This window comes from Rhinatrema bivittatum, chromosome 8 (genome assembly GCF_901001135.1).
Source record: "Rhinatrema bivittatum chromosome 8, aRhiBiv1.1, whole genome shotgun sequence".
Taxonomy (NCBI): Eukaryota; Metazoa; Chordata; class Amphibia; order Gymnophiona; family Rhinatrematidae; genus Rhinatrema; species Rhinatrema bivittatum.
Window position 1 is genome coordinate 134,150,709 of NC_042622.1, and position 25,134 is coordinate 134,175,842.

General features: G+C 43.4%; 1 protein-coding gene across 1 annotated transcript in view; it reads right to left on the minus strand.

The window, feature by feature from the left end:
* The window catches only part of MAN1B1 (mannosidase alpha class 1B member 1), a 93,517-nt gene that overhangs the window by 15,253 nt on the left and 53,130 nt on the right, over nt 1–25,134 (minus strand). Inside the window, exons 7-10 of the mRNA XM_029614229.1 lie at nt 24,795–24,943; nt 12,055–12,243; nt 11,486–11,676; nt 10,177–10,297 (exon numbers count right to left, since the gene is read on the minus strand). Of these exons, the coding sequence (XP_029470089.1) occupies nt 10,177–10,297; nt 11,486–11,676; nt 12,055–12,243; nt 24,795–24,943 (650 nt within the window). The remainder of the gene's footprint in view (nt 1–10,176; nt 10,298–11,485; nt 11,677–12,054; nt 12,244–24,794; nt 24,944–25,134) is intronic.

The window sequence follows — 25,134 nt, forward strand, 5'->3', positions numbered from 1 at the left end:
CCCTCCCACCCCCCCCCCCCCCAGCTAAACACGCTACCCAGGAACAGCTATTTATGTGACAAAAAGTACATTTATAAAGCCTACAATATTTATGTTGATAATCACATGAATCTTTGGAAACTCTGTTAAACATCGAAACTTTGTAAACCGTTGTGATGGCGAAACCGGATGTATATAAAACTCGACAAATAAATAAATACATGCGTAATGAAATATGCACAGTTTTCAGCTGCTATACAGAGGGGCAGGGGTACATTTTCTAAGGGCTAGGCTAACCAACTTCCAAGCCTTTGAAAATCTCCCCCAGACGTACAAGCATACTGTGTTTGCTATTCAGCAGTGCTTGTAACATCTCACATGCTCTGCAAGACAAAAAGTACTTTTAATATTCATTCTCTCAGAAAAACTAGCAGCACCTGTCTGACAACAATTCTCAGCCTCCAAGGTTACCCTGGAAACTGTCACCATGGTGGCTATAAACCCAACCTTCCCTTCAACAAAAGGGTAAACAAACCAGCCAAGCAAGAAAATGACTCCATACCAATGTCAAACACTTCATTAGTAAGGTGGTGAGTGGTGAAGGTTAGGAAAATATTTGACGTTTAATTGCATGCACTTGTTTTGCATGTTGCAACACCCCTGCTTATAAATAGCTGCTTGCTAAAAGGGCCACGCACTAGATACACCATATTATCTCCAGCCTATACAGACTAAATAATAATGCCACTTCCTGATAAACACACAAGTCAAACAATCGTTGTAACAAATGTATGCTGTATTTTAATTATTTTCTAAGTTTTATGCTTGCATTTTTTTTACCTCTCCAACAGGCCGACACAATATCGGCGCAGGGAAAATGGGTGTTCACGATTGAGCACCCGCTCTCCCAACACGCCCCAATCGACCTCTCCGGAATGCCCGATTTAATATTTAAATTGGCTGCCGTAGTAAAAAGGAAGCGCACGGGGAAACCGTGCACCCACAGTGCCTCCTCAGCAGCGAGCGCCCGGGAGAGGTCAGCTGTCAGCCGGTTAGGAAAACGGACGCTCAATTTTACAAGCATCCCTTTTCCTAACCTGTGCACAGCCAGGTATTACCTGGAGATTTGGGGATTTTGGCTTCCCTTTGTCAATTACTGTTATGTAAATTCAGCAAACCATTCTGGATGGCACAGCAATAAACATGTTCTCCAGTTAGGGCTCAGACCAACTCACATCTCAGTTCTGCTAGCAACCATCAAGAGTATCATTGGCAAGCTCACAATTTGTGAGTGGTACTTTTGAAATGCAAGGTATGTGGAGTGCGCTATTCTGCTGATCAGAGCCAGCAGGAACACTGTATCAAGTGTGGCACTGCGAGCCAACACGTGCTCACAGTTCCTGCAGCAACCCTGCCCCTTCTTCCTCTCTGACCTGCTGATCCTAGTTTTCCATCCCAAGCCCCCACCCCCACCTCCATGATTTATCCAATGGTCCTTATCTCTCCCAAAGGTCCTAGAACCCCCAGGTGTCACCCCCAATCCCTGGTGGTTCTCAAGCCCTCCTCTCCCTGATAGTCACTAATACCCTCTTTCCATAGAATTATCCTCTCCAGCAATTCTGCTACTCTCCCTCCTTGTGGATGGCATGCACCATCTTCAACCTCCTCAGACAGGATGAAGGAGGATCTGGAATTCAAACATGCATCCTACTCTTTGCCTCCTTGGGGGAGACGTAAGAGAGCATCATTAAGTTCTCTCCTCACTCATTCTCTCCTCCACCCCCCATCATGCACCCTATCCCTTCCCTTCCCCTCATTCATTCTCTCTCTGCCCCTCCCCACTCTTATCTCATTCATACCTCACAGTTCCTCTCATCCCCAACTTTGCTCCCCTCACTCACTCTCCTCCACAACACAACCCACAGCCCCACCAATCCCCTCACTCACTTGCCCCCTACATTGTCTCACTCATTCTCTTGCCCTTCCTCCATCTTCACTTGCTTTCCTCAGATTCCTTTATTCACTCTCCCGTGCCCTCCCACCACCACCACCATCCCCTCACTCACTCTCTTGCCCCTTCCCTCTCCTCTAGTGTGGTCACCAGCAGTAGAGGCAGCAAGGTCTGGGAAGCCAGGAAGACAACACGTCCATCAGCAGCAGAAACAAAATGGCTGACAGGCATTCACTTCATCTCTTTGACCTTGGCCATTATCCCTCAGAGCCTCTTCAACTGTGCTAGGAAAATGCACAAAACTCAAGGCCATGTGGCTGCTCCATCTCTGGTTAAGTAGCTTCAACACACTGCTTTCTCTGGGGCCTGGGGGGGGGGGGGGGGCGCTAGAAATGATACCTGCCACCACTGGCTCCACTGTTTCTGCAGGGGAGTTGGAACCAATTTACACTGCCAGCTCTGCTTCTTTTCTGCAGGAGAACCAGAAATGATTTACACTATTGGCTCTACTCCACTTCCTTGGGTCCCGGAGAAAAGAAAACCATTCTGGGTTGCTCTACATGAAATTAAGCCCTGATTAACAGACACAAAAAGGGAAAGAATTAGCACAAGTTTGAAACTTATAGTGCCAATCATTAAGGCCAGGACTGAAGCCTTGATTACTGGCACTGCTTCTCATAAATTTGAAATGTATGCCCATTCAAATCCTTTTTGTGTCTGATCTTTGCTCTGCAATTTCTGCTTCAGGAACATCCTTTCTCTCCTGTTCCCTGTAGAACAGGAGGGGAAAAATTACTTAGGGAGCAGCGTGGCTGTTCTGTCTGCTCCAGCTCACTCTCTCTCCTCCTCTTCCCTGCAGGCTACCTGAAGGGCAGTGGATACAGCAGAACACTCCTACTGCTCTGCCTCTTAAGTCTGAAAAGAAATATCAAAACTGCATTCCAGGCTTTCCCCTACAAATTAAGCCCTGGTGGTAGGAGAGGGCAGAACTGCCACAGAGATTGTGAGAACCCATAAGTTCATGGTCCCATGCATACTACGAAGTTCCTGCTGGGATTCAATGCCAAGAAGTGCAGAGTCCTGCATCTAGGGTGTGGTAATCCAAAAGAGCTATATGTGATGGGGGGTGCAACTGATGTGTACGGACCAAGACAGGAACCTTGGGGCGTTAGCGTCTGGCGATCTGAAGATGGCGAAGCAATGTGACAAGGCGATAGCTAAAGCCAGAAGAATGCTGGGCTGCATAGAGAGAGGAATAACCAGTCAGAAAAAGTTGGTGATAATCCCCTTGTACCGGTCCTTGGTGAGGTCTCACCTGGAGTAGTGTTCAGTTCTGCAGACCGTATCTGAAAAAGGATAGAGACAGGATGGAGATGCTTCAGAGAAGGGTGACCAAAATGGTGTGACGGTCTCCATCAAATGACTTATGAAGAGAGGTTGAAGGACCTAACTATGTATACCCTGGAGGAGAGGAGGTGCAGGGGAGATATGATACAGACCTTCAGATACCTGAAAGGTTTTAATGATGCACAATCGACAAACCTTTTCCATTGGAAAGAAATCAGTAGAACTAGGGATCACAAAACGAAACTCCAGGGAGGACGACTCAGAACAGACAATAGAATATATTTATTCACGGAGAGGGTGGATACCTGGAATGCCCTTTCGGAGGAGGTGGTAAAGACAAAAAAAAAAAAATCAGTGAAAGAATTGAAAGGGGCGTGGGATAAACACTGTGGATCCCTAAAGGCTAGAAATGAAAAAATGAGTGCATGGGGGTAACTTGCTGCTGCGGCGATTACTACCCTTAACCAATAAGCTTTCATACTATTGATGCAACTCTATCACTGCTCTCTGCTTCAACAGCAGGGGAAAACAAGGAAAAGGAGAATTGGATTCAGATAGCAACCAACAAGGACCCTGACTTTTATGGTCTGGGGAAACAAATAAGCATGGGGGTAAGTTGCTGATGCAGCCGTTATAACCTTAACCAAATAAATCTGACACTTTTGATGCAAATCCAACGTCGTTCTCTGCTTCAACGACAAGAGATAACAGGGAATTGGACTCAGACCGCAATAAACAAGGGCCCTGACTTTTATGGTCTGGGAAACTAAGTATGGGGGAGATCTGTACTACCATAAGCTTCTTGGGCAGACTAGATGGACCATTAGAAATGACGGCAGAAAATGACCTATGTTTCTATGTAATTAGCAGAATCTGGCAATCTCTTCAGAAGAGGTAGAGGGGTGAGGAAGATGAAGGCAGGAGAGAGATATATTGAAATACAGGGCATGTCAATTGAGTTTGCATATATTTCTTGAGAATTGTGAGTCAGGACACTAACACCTCTTCCTCCAATCTGAGAACTTCAGAAAACTAAAAAAAATATTCATACACAGAAAAACTTTATACAAGTCCCAAAAAAACTTCCTGAAAACAATGGAGGTGATATTCAATAGGGTGGTTAGTGGATAAATTATCCAGCTAAAGTTAGCCAGATAAGTTGTCCTGTATATTCAGCAGGATAAATGTCCCACTGAATATACCAGCCTAAAGTTATCTGGCTACACATAGCCAGATAACTTAAAAACCTAACTGGCTATGTTTGAAAATGGCTGGTTAAGTTTTTAAATTATCTAGCCTTGTGTGACCAGACAACCTGCCACATAACTGGATATCTTCAAAAGACATCCAGGTAAGTAGTGGTCCTGTAAAGAATAGAACAATAGCACCACAGGTCTCCGAGCCAAATTCCTACTCCACCACCACTGATAATAAATTCCCCGGCAGACCAGGAACCCCCTTAAAAGCCACCAGGAAACAGCAAGAACCTATTTGCAAAGTCATTGCCACTGTTTTAAATGCCTGCTTAAGGATAATTTCAATCCTTCTATCATACACTTCCTTCAAGGTCACTCCTCCCTCTACGGGGATAGTTGTCCACGTAGAGACTGCACATACAAGTGCATCCACCTTCGTAAAACGTAAATGCTCTCTCACCACCGATCCAGAGGGTACAAGCCTTCCAAAACCTGACCTCCTTTGAAATTAGCATCTGGGGCGACCTACTCTAGATCAATGAATTCTTGAATGGCCTCCATTAAAGGGAAAAAACAAGAGGCTTTACACAGAAAAACCAAAATGGAATTTTTCTTTAACTCAGACATGGAATCTGCCCCAGGTACTCCCAGCATTTTCAAGGTCTGGGAAAATCAGGGCCAGCAGTTCATCTCTAGGAAAGAACCGTAGCATAGTCCTATATGGTTCTAATCCTAGAGGAATTTTACCATCCTCAAGATAGTCATCAGTGCCATTCGTAACTCAATCGGGCAGTCCCGCTGCTGCTCTAGGAGTACTCCGGCACTTAACAGTAGGTCCAGGCAAGGTTTGCACCTGCGACTCTGCCCTGAGAGCATTGGACGGGGCTGAGGACTGCTCCTGAAGAAAGATTGGAATCCCTGGAAAAAATTCTACCCATAAAAGTATAGAAGTATCCAGACCAAGAGGCACCTGAGGCATACTCACTGAGCTTCCCTCCTGTGCTGAAGAACCAGTTAGGGGAGATCCAAAATCAGGTGCCCCACTTGAAATGTCTTTACCCAGACCTACATCCGGCTGGGAAGAACCAGGCTTAGTCAGAGGAAGATAAATCTCCTTGAACCTCCAAACAGCACTGGCACAAGTCAGCCCGAATATGACAGGCAGTGCAAAGAGAAAGGCACTTAGGTTTCTTAGATCTAGGCACTATTACACCAGCAGTGTGCTAATCGATGGCCAGAAACATGCATCTAGTTTTTCTTTTCTTTTTTTTTTAAGGACATCCAAAAAATTCTAGGTGTCCAAAAATTCGGTGTCTGACATCTAGGCGTCCAAGACTTAGGAGTCCTTAGGATAGGCACTGTAAAAAAAACCTTAAGTGCATAGGACGCTCAATTTGTGTGCAAAGGAAAGCAGATGACCACTTAAGGCGCCACTTAATTTGGATGCACAGACTACTAGACCTGCCTAGGCGTCCAAAAACTGGATGCACAACTTGGACGCAATGCTAGACACACACCGAACAGACAATCCTGTAGAGGGCAGCCTAAGGAAAGCACGTGAAATGCCATTGAGGCCCACCACGCAGCACACAGCAAAAAAGCCTCAGAGCAGTGTCAAGCCTACAGAGGCTGCCCAGGTCCCTCGACCTCGCACGAAGCGGGATGAACATCGGAATGGTGCGCCAAGCACGGAGACAGGGGGAAGGAGGAAGCCCTACACCAAAAACCCTCTATTTTTTTTTTTAAACTTTCCTGAGCTCAGCCTTACCTGGCTGAGTACAGAGACGGTGTCTCTGACTGCGGGGGGAGAGGGCATATTCCGTCACTGCCGCACTCTGCTTCCTGCACCCACTGCTTTTCAGCTGCTTAAAAGTTAAGTCCATGCCGGCTGTAAAACCAGCTACCAGACCAAGGCACTCATCTGAGGGACCATGGAAATCACCTCAGGAATTCTCAAATGGGGGAGGGATCTTTTGCTATCACCGGAGGAGAGAGGGGCGCATTTATTTTCCTTATTTCTCATTTTTCAAATCAAAGCAATGCCCAGTAGGGAGATGCACGGCCACCATCTGCTGGAGACGGAGAATACTGGCAGGCTGATGACACTGCAGGGGTATATATACTGTGATGTTAGTTTGTTCCGTTTCCATCTGCTGGTAGAGGTGCATAACCCACTTGCTCTGAATTCATCTGACTGGATACTAAGAAACTAGCTCTTTAGAAGGATGATTAAAATGAACCATTAACCTCATGACTAGATATAATGCCCTGCCAACTGCAGACCCCATCCCATGATCAGTACGCCTTACCAGCAGCTCCAGGATCCTACACAGACACTCCTTAGATGCTGCTCTATAGACACGTGGCATGCAATCCCCGGATGTATATGATCTCTGGTGGGAACATGACTGGCAGCACTCCCAAATAACATTAGCGAACCAGGGTATTTAAATGCCCCGTTTGCCCCTCCACGATGCCTCAGCAACAGGTCCCCTGACATGCATCTGCCTGCAGAGTGAGTTGCTTCATGTCCTGCCCAGTTCCTTCTTTCCTTTCTAAAGTGCTCCTTACCTCCTGCTTTTAGTACCAGACTTATTTGCCTGAATCCCTTACCCAAGACTAAATCAACAACTGGAGACATCAGACATAATTTACATGCTTTTAAGGTGCTCCAGAAGAATCTATGTTGGGAGTTCAAAACAAGGTGCAAGAATTTTTAAGAATCCTCAATTTGTTTCAACATAGCCCACACGCATGCAGACATAGCAATAAAATAATGGAAGAAAGTATAATAAATAACTCATCATGAATAAATAGAGAGAGTTTTATTATTCTTTTTATTATTCATTCCTTATGCTATATATATTTTTTTATTTTTATTTATTTTTTAATAAGTTCAAAACCAAATGGTTACTCACCTATCGCAGTTGCAACACAATTTTTAATCAGACATTAGCATGTTTTAATTAAATTTTTTATTTATTTTTAATTGCATCAGTATGATATGTTTTATGTTTAATATTAACCAGTGCCATTGGCTCAACTGTATTAAATTTTCCACTATTATTTTTATTATTAAATGTCACAATAAGACTAAATACGTGTCCTTACAAGCTTCCTTTTTATAACAAAGTTTTCTATTTTTAAAGGAATTTGATATAAAAAGTTTATTAATGTTGATACCATGTTTCTATCTGCTATAATATAATAATTTAGATGTGTAAGTATAATAATTTAGATGTGTAAGAATGACTGTATCTGCTAACAATAGAAGATTGATTGTGGCTAAACCACTAAGAAAGTGAGTGTGATGCTTTACGGGTAGATATAAATGATAACCTCACGTTGCACAAAGCTTCATTCAGTTGAAAGCTGTTATTCTCAGTGTGCAGTTGTCAGTGCCTTTGTTTTTGTTATGTGTGCTTTGTATTATTTTAAGTTTGGGATTTTGCCATTATATATGTTTATAAATGTTTAAGTTATTATGATTTGAATTATGTATTTATGTGTGTGTCATTTTTTATGTATTTTTTAATATATTTATACATTTTATTTTACTTGTTTTTAATTAAAAATCATTGTAGCCCCTGAGGCAGCTCTTCTCAATGAGCGAAACTCGGCCAGAGTCGGGCTCCTACTGCTACTAGATCAATAAATGAATCTTTGTTTCTACCAATCTTTGTTTCCTGGTTGCTACTGTGCCACTTTGGATCGGCTTCCGTTTTGTTTCCTGGGACCATACCTTCTCTGAACTGTCTCCAGCTTCTCTTTATCCTATCTGAGATACACGCCAGGGACTTTTAACTTCCCCACGTGCTAAATGAACAGACAGTTAAAAGAAAAGCTAACTGGGAAATAACATACCAAGAGAGCAGAGGCAATGCTTATAGAACTTCAAAAATAATGTTTTGGCACTTAATTGTCGGGAAGAGATGAATACTCAGCACTTTGGAAAGCATTTGAGTTAAAGAGAGCAGATGTACCTGTTAAAAGATAAGTAATTCTTGCATGCATTATATACATTACATGTTTTGATGATAGTTTTTAATAAAGTGAGGGATTAATAAAGTTAGTTATATGAAAATTAAAAAAATGTTGTGGAGAGATGGGAAGAAGTATATGACGTGAAACCCAATGCTCAGTTATATGATACTGGTGGAAGCCCATTGTGGGCAGGAGCCTGTAGATTATATTTTTATGAGCACACTTTGATCTGATACTAATTCCCATAGGATTAGTGAGTTTTCCCTCGATGTATTTATTTTTTTGTAAGTATACTTAATCAACCCCCAAGTAGCTCCCAAGTCTTACTTCCAAGCTTTGCAATAATCTGAATAGTTACCAAACCTTTTCTCCCATTCTCTCTCTATGGGAAAATACCTTGCTAAACCAGGCGCTTAGTGAGCAGCTACCCAAACATCCAGCCTTTAGAGGTATCTCTGGGAAGCTGTAACCTCCTGGTACCAACTCAACTACCCCACAGCCTAAAGTATACCTATATCTGTCTTTTGCTTTATTATTTATTAATTTGATTAATTGCCAATTCTTATTACAGTAAATCAAGGCAATCTACAATTAAAAAAACATAAGAACTGAAAACTAGAACTTAATGTGCAATAAAAGACACAAACAGAAAATAATCTTACTCATAAAATTTAAACATAATAATGGTAAATACATCAGTACATTCAATAAACTAATAAAATAAACATTAAAACAAGTTCTATCACCTTACCCCCTGCCTCTGCCCTAGAAGTGGTGAAGGATCGATTGCTTGCATTACTGCATCCTCCCAAACGTGTTCCTACTACCTACAGAATATGATATTCAGCAAGGACAATTAAGTCCATCTTACTGCTCTCTTTCCATCGAAAGCGACAGACCTTAAAATCTATTCCTGACCTCCCCACCCTTCAGTTTTATACCCTGACTTTCTAGGTCAAACATAAAATGATTAACAAAAGTGAAATAATGCAATTTTTTTCAAAACCAAAACTTAACTTACACAACATACAAAAAATAGCAAACTTGCATAAAATGCAAATAGTAACAGTAGCTCAGACAACACATAATAATCTAAAACAATGAACATATAATTAAAACAAGCTTTATAAGTCAAACATAAAAGCAAACTATTATATTCCACTAGCTTTAATCCTTTTTAAAGACACATCTACCATACATAAATAAGTCTCACATGTAACTCAGCTTTTCAATGCTAAGAAATTGGTAAGCAATCAAAATTATTTTTGATAAAAATTATACCGCATGCTGTTTCCTCCAGTGCCCAGACGTTGTGCACCAGAAGAAACAGAATGATAGCACACCAGGACAGAACATCTGGCCTAGCCTGTACGCCGTGTGGTTCAATAGCAGGCATAGGAACCTTACAAACAAGTTATTAATGGTGATTTTTTTTTGTCTCATTTTAAACATCCGCACTGAGTAAAAACTACAATTTTAGGTACAGTATCCCTGGGCTATATATAATAAAAAAGGAAGGTGAACAATCTTGTTAAATTTAAGAGAAAAAAAAAAGTCTGCATGATTGCTCAAGGCTGATACTTGTTATTGATTCTATTGTACAATAGTTTGTGTCCCCTACTAGAGCTTCTCTAAAGAAACTGAAGTGTGTCATCCTGAGCAAACAGAAAACCACAACCTAAACCTCCCCTAACACCTCAGAAACACACTATCGCTTACCATTTTGGCACTGAAATGGTTATGAGCGAGTTCGCCTACAAAAGTCAGCTTTCTGGGTGCAGATTTCCGGAGCAAGTTCTTTTTCACTCCCTCTATTGCTTGCATGTAATCTTCCAGGGGTCTGCAAATTAAGATCATTTGCCACAGATCATGCAGAAAAAAAACAAAACAAAACAAAAACTTATAGAATTGTCAGCTTCTTCCAGTTGTGAATGACACTTTCAGTCACTCCAGGAGAGAGGGGGTGCCAGCATGGCTATTTGGCTAGGGCCTACAATGTTCAAGGGGCCTACTTTTGTTGGGCAAAATTTTTAAAAAAGCTAAATATATCTATTTCTAACATTTATAAATAAAAATTTCAATTGTAATTGAAGAATTTGCTAACAAAAAAGCTCGTAAATCCTTCTTAAATAAATAAAAATTATTTGGGAAATTTAGAAAATGATTTCTCTTATTAAGTATCACATCAGAACCTTACACATGGGCCTACTTTTCTTAGCTGGCCCGGGCCTAATTCCTGCTCTCTCCAGCCCTGCTCTCAGTCATCCCTCTGATCCTTGCTGTCCCCTCCTCTCCTCTCCAAAGAAGCAACTTACATAATACAGGTCCCTCTACAGGGCCTAGAAAGATCTAGGAAGCCAGGAGCTACCCTTTGATGGCCATTGGCTGTCAGGGTTAAGTCATATTGGGTTCACAAATGAAACTTGAGTAACAACTTCAGTGCAAGGAACTGAACTCAGGTTTCTCACATGAAAATGCCAAGCAGCAATTATTTCTTTCCTCCAGATCAAGCAGAGCTAAACCCTCACGCAGAATGAGGAAGTTTGATGGGCCAAAATAGTTTCAATAACAAAGAAGCAAGGATCTATGTCACCTGAAAATGTGAAATTCATACATGCCCTATAAAAACAAAACAAAACAGGGTTTTGAGTGATGCCTTCTGGCATGAGACAGCTCACATTAACTAGGGCAGGCCCAACCACTTAACTTTGCAATGCTCTATCCAACCAAAGAACAGGAAGTCTCAAAGCATAAAACTAGACTTTTTTTTGAGCTATGGGTTATATTAAGGGGTAAAAGAATATTGAAGCAATAATAAATATTCCATTTTTGTTACCATGTTACTAAACATATCGCAAGCACTACCTAACCTTATTGTGACATTCATGCTGTTTGATTTCTAAGAACTGCTACACAGAGTGGGTATAGTGCTAAACTGTAATCATATGGTCACAGTCATAGGTGCTTCGGGTACTGATTTCTTTCAAACAGTATAAATAATTGGACATCATCAGTGTCTGTGACTTACTCGTTTTCCGTCTTCCCGCTCTGGATCCACTGCTTGAGCAAGTACTCATAGTAGCTGTCCGCTCGGGCTCCCAGAGTGAAGACCCCCAGGTGGCTGAACTGCCCACTGTTGGTGTTGATGAACATGGGCACCAGTCCATCATGTTTCCCTGACAAGGAATGCACATGTTTGGTCACTTGGTCCACTGCTTTCTGCAACAGAAAAACAAAACAACTGAACAACTGAATGAGAGACCAAGATGCAGCTCTTTTAAATCCTTCCTCCCCAGATAACCTGACCAAGAGACATAAGCACTCTCGCTGCCTGAGGGCTGGAGAAAATGTAACCCCTGAGCTGGTCTTGGATGGAGCACTGTCCAGCAACTGCCAAAACATCAAGTCAAGGCTCAAATATATCTCAAATGTTCTTTCAGGGAGTATCCTCTCTAAAAGGATATGACAAAGCCCAGGCAAGACATAGTGGTCCTATTCCGAGTCTACTACAAAGACGTAGGGAGAGAAAAATCTTGCTATGAGAGAAAGAGGAAGAAGATCAAGGAATAAGAATATTTGGAAATTGCTTCTTTTCACCTGGAATTTATCATCCCCTGTGAGACGAGAGAGCTCCCTGAACTCCAGCTGAATACTAGTAACTTCCGCCACAGTGCTGTCAGATGTCCAGCGTGGTGGGTGAGCAGAACCACGGCCAATGTTCACATCTGAGAAAGGGATCTTGGAGGGCGTCTTGAAAGCAGGCATCAACCGGTTCCCTATATCCTTCTATGTAAGAAATATTGAAAGATACAGATAAAAGTTACCAAGCAGCTAGCACAATGAAAAGTAGCACCTCTCCAAAAGACAAAACAAAACACAGATATGCATTTATGATACGAAACACATTTATAAATCCAGTGGAGGTGCGGCCTAGTGGTTAGAGCAGCAGACTGCGAGCCAGATAAATCCTTGGGCAAGTCACTTCACCCTCTGCTGCTTCGGGTACAAACTTCAATTGAGCCCTCTGGGGACAGAGAAATACTTACACTATCTGAATGTAATCCACTTTGAAATGCCAGAAAATGTGGAATATAATTCTAATAAATAAATAACCTTCGGCCCCATCTAGTCTTTGCCCAATTCCATTCCTGCTGCAGTGCCATGGATCCCAGTTGGGCTCAGGCCAAATTCCATTACTGTTTTTTTCTTCACCGCCTCCACTGAAAGGCCTTGCCATGCATCGACCTCCCCCCTTCCTTGCATTTTCTGATACCTGGTGTGATTCCTGAACCTAACTTGTACATCTTGAGGTCGATATTAAGAAAAGCAGAACACTTATAACTTTAGCCAAATAAATTAACAGGGATATTCAGTCAGGGCCCAACATTTGTCCCGCTGAATATATACAAATGAAGATATCTGGGTAACATTTTCTTGGATAACATTCAAAACTAACCTAGCCGGCCTCTCCTCAAACCCCACCCTCCCCCTCACCTGCAACTCCCTCTTGCACACTGCCCTCCCCACCCTCGAAACCTCCGGGGCCGCCAGGATCACAGTACAATTTTACTGGTTCTGGTGGCTTCCAGCATTGCTGTCAGAATAATACTCAGACAGTAGCTTACACTGCCAGCTGGCACCCTGGGACATTTTTGGGGGTACCAAATGGGTGGGCGGGTGTAGGTGATGCTGAGGAGGGGGGGCTGGAGCTGCTTTGTATTGAGCAAGCATGTGAGGTGGAGCTGCTCCTGGGCCCCACACCTTTATGTCCATTTTTGGGGGGACTTGTGGGGAGAGGATAGTGCAAGGCCTGATATTAGCTGCAAGCATTTGGTGGAGAGGAGGGACTTTTTTTTTTTTAATGATTATGTTGGCACTTAACCAGCTATATCATTTGAATATAGCCAGTAACGGTAACGTTATCTGGGTACATGTTTCTGGATGATTTTAACCCTACTCTGAGTGAGCCAGATAAGTTATTTAACTAAGTTACATAGTAACACAGTAATGATGGCAGAAAAACACCAAACAGTCCACCCAGTCTGTCCAACAGGTTTCTTACAGTGGTAACTGCTGTTCCATGCAGGTTGCCTCCCATGTTTCCGTTAAGGATAGTAACTGCCGCTCTGTGCAGGTTACCCCCAAGTCTTATGTTAAGGGTAGTAATAAAAATCAAAGCCAAACAACTGTCAAACCCATTGCAAAATTACTGCTAGCAACATTTTTAGAGGATGAGCAGCCTTCTTGATTCATACAATGCTGCTGCTTGAACGTGCTTTGCTTTTGGACTTGGCTGCAGAAGCAATCCTGCACTTTTTCACTAATGTCTGCATATTCGTACCCTGGACTGTAAAAGTCAGGGCCCAAGCATTGGTTGTTGACTAAATCCAATTCCCCTTCCCCTCCCCCCCCCCCCCATCGAAGTAGAGAGCAATGCTGCAGTTGAGTCAAAATCCTGTAAGCTAATTGGTTAAGGATAGTAATCCCCATGCTGTAACTCTATGCTGTTATTATCAATCACCCTTTTCTTAATTTCCAACTCTAGCCTTTAGAGATTCACAGTGTTTATCTCGTGCCTTTTGTATTAGTTTACTATTTTCATCTTCACCTCCTCTTCCGGAAGGGCACTCCAGGCATTCACCACTCGCTCGCTGAAAAAATATTTCTTGACATTGGTTCTGAGTGGTCCCCCTGAAGGTTCATATCGTGATCCCTAGTTCTACTGTTTGCTCTCCAATGGAAAAGGTTCAAGGAATGTACATCACTAAAACCTTTCACGTACCTGAAGGTCTGTATCATATTTCCCCTGCACCTCCTTTCTTCCAGGGTGTACATATTCAGAACCTTCAGCCTCTCTTCATAGGTCTTCTGATACAGCCTCCACACTATTTTGGTCACCATTCTCTGGACTGCCTCCATCCTGTCTCTATCCTTTTTGAGATACGGTCTCCAGAACTGAACACAGTACTCCAGGTGAGGCCTCACCAAGGACATGTACAAGGGGATCATCACCTCCTTTTTCTTACTAGTTAACCTGCTCTCTATACAGCCCATCATTTTTCTAGCTTTAGCTATTGCCTTGTCTACATTGCTTCGACACCTTCAGATCACCAGACACAATCATCCAAGGTCCCTATCCCAGTCTGTGCACATTAGTCTTTCACCCCCCATCGCATATAGCTTTTTTGGTTCCGCACTCCAGATGTATGACTCTTCACTTCTTGACACTGAATCTCAGCTGCCAAGTCTTCAACCACTCTTCAAGCTTTCTTAAATCATTTTTCATTCTCTCTACTCCTTCAGGCATGTCCATTCTGTTTCATATCTTATCATCATCTTCAAACAGAAAAACTTTACCTTCTATGCCTTCTGCAAGGTCGCTCACAAAGATATTGAACAGAACCAATCTCAAAACAGATCCCTGCGGCACTCCACTCAACACCATTTTCTCTTCAGAGTAGGTTCTATTTATCATTACACACGGTTTCCTGTCAGTCAGCTAGTTTGTAGTCCACTCCACCACATTGGTGCCAAGTCCCAAGTTTCATGAACCTCTTATGCAGGACTAAATCAAAAGCTTTGCTGAAATCCAAATAAATCACATTGAACGCTCTTCCTTGATCCAATTCTCTAGTACCCAATTCAAATAATCAATCAGATTTGTCTGACGGAACCTTCCCCAGGTGAATCAAAGCTGCCTTGGGTCCAGCTACTCACCGGATTGTAGATAGTTCACTACCCTTTCCTTCAGCATCTCCATTAATTTTCCCACCACTGATGTGAGGCTAACCGGCCTGTAGTTTCCAGCCTCATCTCTGCTACCACTCTTGTGAAGCCGAACTACCACAGCTCTTCTCCAGGTCACATGGCACCACTCCTGTTTCCAGGGATCTATTGATGTTTTTCAGCGGACCCGCCAGCACATCTCTGAGCTCCCTCAGTATCCTGGAATGTACCTCATCCAGTCCCCATGGCTTTGTCCACTTTCAGTTTTCCTAATTCTTCACAAACATTGTCTTCTGTAAATTGAATTTTGTCTATCCCCACTCCCATCTACAGTCTTCTCAACCAGCAACGGTCCTTCTCCAGGGTCTTCTTTAGTAAATTCCAAACTGAAGTATTTGTTTAATATTTCTGCCATTTCTTCATCTCCCTCCCCACATTGCTCCTCAACACCTTTCAATTTTACTAACACACTTCAGGTCTCACTTCTTTCTCTATGTATCTGAAAAATGTCATCACCTTGCTTTACCTCTTCGGGCAATCCTTTCACTTGACCTTTTACTTTCTGGATTTCCTTCATCTCTCTCAGTTTCACCAAGTATTCTTCCCTGTGATCCTTTTTTTGGGATCCTTTATACTTTTTGAATGCTGTTCTTTGTGCCGTTATTTTTTCAGCCACCTCTTTTGAGATTTCTCTGTATCTTATTTGCAATATCAAACCCTATCGTATGATGATCACTGGTGCTCAGGTGGGCACCTTCACAGACATTAGAGACATTATCCCCATTTGTGAGCACTAGATTGAGTATTACAACCTCCTTCATGGGTTCCATTACCATTTGTTTGAGCAGAGTTCCTTGAAGGGCATCCACAATCTTTCTACTTCTTGTAGATTCCATAGGATACTCCAATCTACATCATGCAGATTAAAATCTCCAATGAGCAACACTTCTCCCTTTTTTCCCCACTTTTAAGATGTTTTCAACCAGATCTCTGTCCAGCTCTTCTGTCTGAATCGGAGACCTGTAGATCACACAGATGTAAATGGAAGCACCAACTTTTTTTTAAATTTTTAGGACAGCCCATAATGCTTCTTCCCTATCCCACTTCCCTTTCATTTCAGTTGCTTGGATATTGTTTTTGACATAAAGAGTTACTCCATCCCCTTTCCTGTTCTCTCTGTCCTTCCTTAATAAGGTATAGCCCGGGATGGCTGTATCCAAATCATGAGACTAAATGAATCATGCCTCTGTAACAATGACAATGTCCAACTCCACCTCCACCATTAGGGCCTGCAGGTCTGGGATTTTATTGCCCAGACTACAATTATTTGTGGTTATAGCATCCCAACATTTCTCCTGTGATTTGCTGCATTTTTTCATTCTTAGCTAGTAGGGTGCCACAAGGCTCTATACTGTCACCAATCTTGTTTAATCTGTATCTTGCACCTCTCGCCACCCTTATTTAGAGTCTAGGTTTCTCAGCATATTTTTATGCAAACACACAAATAGTTGCAAGTGACAACCAGACCTCTTCACACATATTGTCTGATTTTAATGCCTGTCTAACTAAGGTATCCCACTGGCTAGAAGCATGCAAGCTCAAAGCTAATCCTCAGATATCAGAGGTGATTTGGTTTACTCGAAAACCCCCAACTGATCCGCTCCCTACTCCTATTATGACAGTCTATGATATTCCTTTAAAAAAATGTGACAACCACCCTTGGCATTACCTTTGATAGCCAGCTCACCTTTTCTCACCATATTTCTAAGCTTTTGCAGACCTTATACTTCTTTCCAATGCTCATTTGCAAACTCTGCTCTTTTCTTGACTGCTCAGATCTCAAAACTAACTCATTCGCTCATCTTGTCTAGACAAGACTATTATAATGCTCTTTTACATGCTCTCTCTTCTGTACAAATCAAATGTCTCCAAATAGTTCAGAATACTGGTACTAAGGTAATCTTTGGTAAATCAAAATTTGATCATGCGACTCCCCTCCTTATTGAACTACATTGGCTCCCAATTTCACTGCGCAAACAAGTTAAAAATGGATGCCTAACTTTTAAGTTAGGCATCCATTTTGTGAAAGATCAAATGGAGAGCCCCCCCTTATGCTGGGGGCTCTCCATTTGATCTTTCACTTGCTATATCTCCTTATCTGCCTACTCACACGTTAAGTTCTTCCAAGCAGGAGCTCTTGGTACTACCCTCAATTAAAAATATATAGTTTGAGAAATATGCTTTTCTTTCATATCCCCCTGCTTTTGGAACTCACTGCCACTTAGTATTCAACTTGAAAAGGATTACTTAAAATTCAGGAAAACATCGAAGGCTCATCTCTTTCAGCAAGCATATCCCCACATTAATTCCAATTAACGTTACTTTTAGTTTATACCGCTGCCTATTCTTGCATTTTATTTTTTACTCCAGCACTTTTATTTTATTTATATTTTTTTTATTATTTTACTATATTATAGTTATATTATGTGGTTTTGATAGTTTTATTTTGTAAGTAATTTATATTTTATGAGGTTATTTTACCTCTAGATTCATCATTCTGCTATATTTACAGCAGAATGATGTGTAGTGAAAAAAAAAAGGGGGGGGCGGGGCTGCCCACTATCAACCCCATAGAGCCAAGGGAAAAGGTGTAGCTATTTTCCTGCAGTGCTGCTGGCAATATGAAAAACATTATTTCTTTTGTTGCGCCCCTGGGAGATAACTCCACCCAAACCCTGCCCACACTCCTCCCCTTTCCCTAATTTTATAATACAGCATGTGATACCAGCACATCGCACAATAAAGAATGACATATTTTGTTATATATTATTGATATTTATTTATTTATTTATTTATATACTGACATTCGATCTGAGATATCACGTCGGTTTACATTCAGGTACTGTAGGTATTGTTAGGTTTTGCTCTGTTAACTGGTGTACATTGCTCTGTTTTACAAATGTAATAAGAAGCAATCCATTAAGAATGAATGAACATAAACAAACTTCCTAGTCACCTTTTCTGAGCTGACTGGCTTTAATTTTCTCTTCCCACTTCTTGTATTGCTTGGGGGTGATATGCCAATTTCATCGGCCACCTCCTGCTACTCCCACCCTCTAATTTAAATGCCTGATAATTATTGAACTGAATTTCTCACTTAGTATCCTCTTTCCTGCCAAGGACAAATGTAGACTTTCCTTACCATATAACCTTCTATTACTCCATACAAGCCCCCAGCCTCCAAAGTATCCAAAACCACTTTCTTTACACTATTTTTTGAGCCAGAAATTGAAGTTATAGCAGAGTTTATTGGTGGCCATTTTCATTACTGGCTATGAAAACCGTCACCAAGTTTACCAGCTTCTGTCTTCATAATCGGCAGCCGCGGTGGGATCACGTTAGCAATGAGGTGCTAAGGTCGCGCAAGTGACCCTAGTGCCTCCTTGCTAGTGCGACCCCCTAATTTGGGTATTGCATGGCACCCCACTTGTGGGCGCCATGCGGGCATTAGGAAAGCGGGCGCTGACTTTTCAGCACCTGTTTCCCGCGCTGTTTATTGCATCAGCCCCATAGTTGGGGAAATTGAATGTTGTATAGTCACATGTCTTGTTCTACCAGAGTCCACTGTAAACTCTTTATTCCTGGGTTTCTAAATCCTCTGTGGGAATTGGGGGAGATATTCTGGATGTTGCAATATAAAGAAGGATCACTGAAACTTGAACAATTTCTCTTTCAAATGAGTCACCTGCTTTTTCATTACAGACAGCTGAAAGCAAATTGGACAACCCTTAAATATCCACATTGTAGGTCTTGGGACATAAGCACCACAAATGTTACACTGAATAATAGCCACTCTGCAAAAGGAAAATTAGTTTCTTACCTGCTAATTTTCATTCCTGTAGTACCACGGATCAGTCCAGACTCCTGGGTTTTGCCCCCCATCTAGCAGATGGAGACAGAGCAGTTATCAAAACAAACTCCGCCTATAAATAGGCTGGTGCCACCTACAGTCCGGCAGTATTACTCAATGTCAAAGCAGAATGGAAATCTCAAAGCCATTATAACTATATACAGTAAAAGAAACAAACCGGTCCACTGAACCCTCCCAGGACCTGAACCTTGAGAACACTTGAGGACAAAATTCAGAACTCTGCCAATCTGAAATAAGATAATATATAAGAACCGAGCGGACTCTCCCTTTCTCTCATGTCTGAGATGGGCGGGATTCTGGATTGATCCGTGGTACTACAGAAACGAAAATTATCAGGTAAGAAACTAATTTTCCTTTCCCTGTACGTACCCGGATCAGTCCAGACTCCTGGGATGTACCAAAGCTTCCTTAATTGGGATGGGATCTGGAGAGGCCCGCTCGAAGCACTCCCTCTCCAAATCCTCCCGCAACTGGAGCCTGAACATCAAGTCTGTAATGTCTTGCAAAAGTATGCAAGGATTTCCACGTAGCCGCCCTGCATATCTCCTGCGGTGATACCCTCTGACACTCTGCCCAAGACGCCGCTTGCGAACGAGTAAAGTGGGCACGCAGACCCGTAGGAAGGGATCTACCCCGAAGGAGATAGGCCGAACTAATAGCCTCTTTTAGCCAATGAGCTATAGTAGTTTTGGATGCCTGCTATCCTCGTTTAGGACTGCTCTACAGCACAAAGAGATGGTCAGACACACAAAACTAATTGGTAACCTCTAGGTAACGCAGCAAAGCTCTGCGAACATCAAGCTTCCGCAAGTCACCAGCCAAAGGATCCGAACGGTCTAACTCCATGAAGGCTGGCAGATCAACTGATTGGTTGACATGAAAAGAGGAAACCATTTTTGGCAAGCAAGACGGAACCATCCTTAAAGAAACTCCCGAATCCGAAATCCACAAAAAGGGTTCCCTACATGAAAGTGCCTGGAGTTCCAACACCCTCCGAGCCAATGTAATGGCCACCAGAAAAATCACCTTCAAGATAAGAACTTTTAGAGTCGATCTCTTCAAGGGCTCAAAAGGCGCCGAACAAAGAGCAGCGAGGACTAAATTCAGACTCCATCACGGATAGGGATGCCGAAGTGAAGGACGCAAATGTTTTGCTCCCTTAAGAAAACAAACTACATCCGGATTTGCGGCTAACGCTATGCCCTGGATGGATCCACACAAACAATCAAGCACCGCCACTTGCACTCTGAGGGAACTACATGACAAACCATTAGACCAGATTGTAGAAAACACCGAATATCTGACACCGAAGACTGGGTAGGCGTGACCTCTCAGTCCAGACATCAAGTCTCAAAAACTTTCCATACTCTAACATACGTGAGATTGGTAGAAGTCTTGCGTGATCGGAGGAGCGTGGCTACTACAACCGGAGAACAGCCTTTGCGACTTAACCTCTGCCTTTCAAAAGCCATGCCGCTAGACAGAAGCGATCGACTTCTTCCAAACAAACAGGCCCTTGATGCAGCAGGTCCGGGAGAACTGGAAACCGCAGCGGGCTCTCCATGGCAAGATTGAGAAGGTCCGTGAACCAGGGACATCTCAGCCATTCTGGAGCTACCAGCATGACCTCCGTTGGATGGATCTCTATCCGCCTGAGCACTTTGCCGATCAATGGCCAAGGCGGAAAGATGTACAGAAGAACCTCTGTGGGCCAAGGCAGCACTAGGGCATCTACCCCTTCTGCTCCCGTCTCTCTCTGCCGAGCATAGAACAGTGGAGCTTTGGCATTCCGAAACGTCTCCATGAGATCCATGCTGGCGTGCTCCATGCATCACAAATGAGTTGAAAAACCGCGTCTGTCAATTCCCATTCCCCGGGATCGAGACGGTGACGACTTATAAAGTCTGCCTCCACGTTGTCCACGCCAGCGATGTGAGACGCTGCTATGCTTACCAAGTTTTGTTCTGCCCAGCTGATCAATTGTTGAGCTTCCATTGCCACCGGTTGACTTCAGGTTCCTCCTTGGCGATTGATGTACGCCACCATGGTCGCATCGTCTGAGAGAATTCTGACTGACTTGCCCTGGAGGAGAGAATGGAATGCTTGCAATGCCAACCACACCGCCCTGGTTTCCAGTCGACTGATCGACCATAGAGATTCGACGGGAGACCAAAGTCCTTGTACTGATTTCCCTTGGCATACCACTCCCCAACCAGAGAAACTGGCATCGGTGGTGACCACTGTCCAGTCAGGCACTTCAAGGAGAACTCCTCAGACTAAATTGTCCGTCACCAACCACCAGTCGAGACTGGATCGCACTGTCTCCGTAAGCGTCAAAGGTAGACGAAAAAGCTTGGAGACTGGGTTCCATCGGGAAAGCAAGGCAGACTATAAAGGCCTCATATGAACAAAGGCCCAGGGTACAAGTTCTAATGTTGAAGTCATCGACCTGAGAACCTGTAAAAAATGTCTGACTCTGGGTGGGTGCTTGAGCATTAAACCTCTTACTTGGACTTGCATCTTGGAGATGCGTTCCGTGGTAAGAAAAACTCTGCCCCACTGAGTGTCGAATAGAGCACCCAAATACGCCAATGACTGAGTGGGCTCCAGTCGGTTCTTGGTGAAATTGACCACCCAGCCCAGCGATTGCAGGAGCTGAAGTACTTTCTGAATCGCTTCCTGGGCAAGTGCTATTAATCAATTTTACATGAATCAGCCAATCGTCCAAGTAAGGATGCCCCAGCAACCTTTCCCTGCGGAGATGGGCTGCCACCACCACCATCACCTTGGTGAATGTCCTGGGCGCTGTGGCTAGACCGAAGGGCAGAGCCTGAAACTGAAAATGCTGATCCAGTACCGAAAACCGAAGAAACCTCTGGTGGTCTGACCGAATGCCTATATGAAGATCTGCTTCCGTGAGGTCTAAGGATGCTAGAAACTTTCCCTTGCGCACCGAGGCAATGACTGACCAAAGCGTCTCCATACAAAACCGGGGGACCCGGCGACATCTATTTACTTTTCTCAGATCCAGAATGAGCCTAAAGGCTCCCTCTGTGGATCCATCAGGTCTGGAGGATGCATATAAAGAGCAGGCAGCAAAACACTGCACGGAGCGGCAGTAGCCACAGAGGCATTCACGGAGCGGGATGCCAGTGGCCAGTGGTTGGTGTTCCGCCTTCACGGAGCGGAAGGATGGAGGGCTGCCATCTCCCAATTAAAAAAAAGAAAAAAAACAAACAAAAAAATAAAACAAAACAGATCCAGAAACACCGGATCCATAGCACCCAGTTTAGATTCCTCAGGGGGACCTTCAATGCCCAGTTCAGATAAAATAGAAGGAACAAGGGGACCCAACTCCTCCTTTCTAAAGAGGCGCACCACCTTAGGGTCATCCCCTTCTGCAGCATGCGCCCCACGCATTGTGCCTTGGTGCTGTAAATCAGGGTCTACATCCACCCCGTGTGGGGGCTTGGGCAGTAGGTCTAGGTCATTTGGATCATAATCCTGACTAGAAGTATCCGTAATAATCTGGGGAACCCCTGACCGACGGGGACGCTTAGGCTGAGCAGGCTCCGCACCTCCCTTAGAGGTAGACCTTTTCTTAGCAGAGGGCTTAGATCCTTGAGAAACGACCTTTTTACCAGATTGCAGCTTCCCTAACTTCCTCTCCTTGTAAGCTTTATGAAGCAATAACACAAATTGTGACAAAAAGGAGCAAGAGGAGGAGTCAGAGGCCCCCTTGAGGCTATCCTCCATTGCAGGGGAATTAGGCTGTAATGGTTCCCTGTCCCTTGGGAAACCTTGCTGGGGAGAAAGAGGAGGAGGTAAAACCCCCTCCCCCAGCGCTGCACTAGACACAACCCTGAATGACTGGAAAACGGTCCCCCATTCCCATGCTGAACGGAAACTGATCAGCCTCAGAGTGAATTGCAGCAGACGTCCCAATCGGGACTGGGGCAGACTTTAATTTAACTAGTTTTGCCATTTTAATATTTTTTTTTTTTGGCTTCCGACAGCCCCTCCCCCCCCCCGGGATGCAAGCCGAGCAAAGGCCCTCCCTGGAGAACCACGCGCGGACCGACCCGCACACGTGGCAAATGGACGAATGCGGCATCAAGTCGTGACAGGAAAATAAAGACAAAATAAATTAAAGAAAATTCAATGAATAAACAATAAAACGAAAGGCAAATACCGCGCTGCGACAGGGAGTGAAGGAGAGAGAGCCGGCGCGGGAGAAAATGAAAGCAAAACTTTTTGTTTTAATTATAAAACTTGCCCGGCAGTGGTCCAATGTGCTGATCCCTTCGGGTGGAGTGAGCCGGGCTCCCCGGTATCACACCCAGCTGCTGAGAAGATAAGTAGGGCCCTCGACCCTGTGAAGCAGCTGCCTCAGACCAGCATGGGATGGCTCTCTCAGAACCTAACGACCACCTGGGAGGCTAACGACCACTGTACTGCCACAAGCTCCTTTCTTTTATATTCTTTTTAAATAAAGCTGAAATAATCCAGAAACAAAAGACAAAAAAGTCCCCTAAACTAATTAAACACAAGATAATCAACTTAGGCACACAGCCCAGACTGTAGGTTTGGCACCTCTCCCATCTGCTGGAGACAGAAGAATACTGCTGGACTGTAGGTGGCACCAGCCTATTTATAGGCAGAGTTAGTTTTGATAACTGCTCTGTCTCCATCTGCTAGAGGGGGGGGGGCAAAACCCAGGAGTCTGGACTGATCCGGGTATGTACAGGGAATAGTGACTAATATACAAGTTGTTAGATTGCTGCTTAGGTCTTATATTATTCACTTAACCTTGTCCTTGGAAGAATTATTTAAGAAGAAAACACCTAGGGGTGGGAACAAAAAACTTTTGTAAATATCAGCTCTTTCTTAAACACAGCAAGTTAACTCTACCCCAGAATGTCTCTTATTTACCTGGATACATTTTGTTTGATTAATGACTTAGTTGGATAAATTTCATCCAGATAAAGGGGTCAGACAGTGAAACCTTGGGGTTTTATCCAGCTACTCAAAAATTATCCAGACAAACCTTTGAATATCAACCTCCATGTACTGTAGGCATCATGGTGGCAGCAACAACTCCTGTGCAAGAGTGCGTCATGATATCATACCAGAGTTACATCTACCTGCTGGCTTAAGAGAGCATTTAAATTAGGCCCTAAAGAGGATAGAAGTAACAGAGAACAATCTTCCAGAGGAAGTGATGGAGGCAATAACAGCAGCAGAATTTAAGAAAGGACAGACTGCAAAGAAGGGAAAAACATCCTGATATCAACTGGGATCTACAGCATACAACAGAAAGTAGTTTGGGCAGACTAGATAGGTTATCTGCCATCATATTCTATGTTTCTATGAAGAAAAACATGGTCCAAGTCCCTCAACTAATGCCCTGTCGTGCGGAGGACATGGTGGATAACTGTAAGGAGAAAATACCCAACACCCCCACAAGCTCCCATCAAGAAATGCAGATGGCACAGCTCACAATGGCAGTGAGTGGAGCTAAACCAGGTTACAGTAAAGCAGACTATCCCAGACATGATGGAAGTTAATTTAGAAATGTACCCCACAGCACAGTCCACGGAATGAGAAGTTTGAACACCTGGGAAAACCTGCATTTGATTTTATTAACATATGCATCCACTTATCCAAAAGGGACACTCACAGCTTTCTCCAGGAAAAGACCATCTCCTGTTAAGTGATACGTGCTCAGGAGCCCCCCCAGAATACGAATGGTACTTTCAAAAAGATTTACATCCACCTTCTTTTCAAAGGACAGTTCTGTTTCCACCCACTTCTTCGCTTCTTCAAACTCTGCATGGCCAAAAAAAAAAGGAAAGCTGTGACTGAGGAAAACAGCCCAGGAGCAGGGAGAATGCTTCAAGACACAAGCACTGACATCCAGAACCAGGACTTTCCAATCAAAACCTTAAATATTGCTTATTCCCGAGGGGGGGTTACTCCCAGACTGTGCCGACATGCAGCTGCTGCAAGTGTTACGGAAA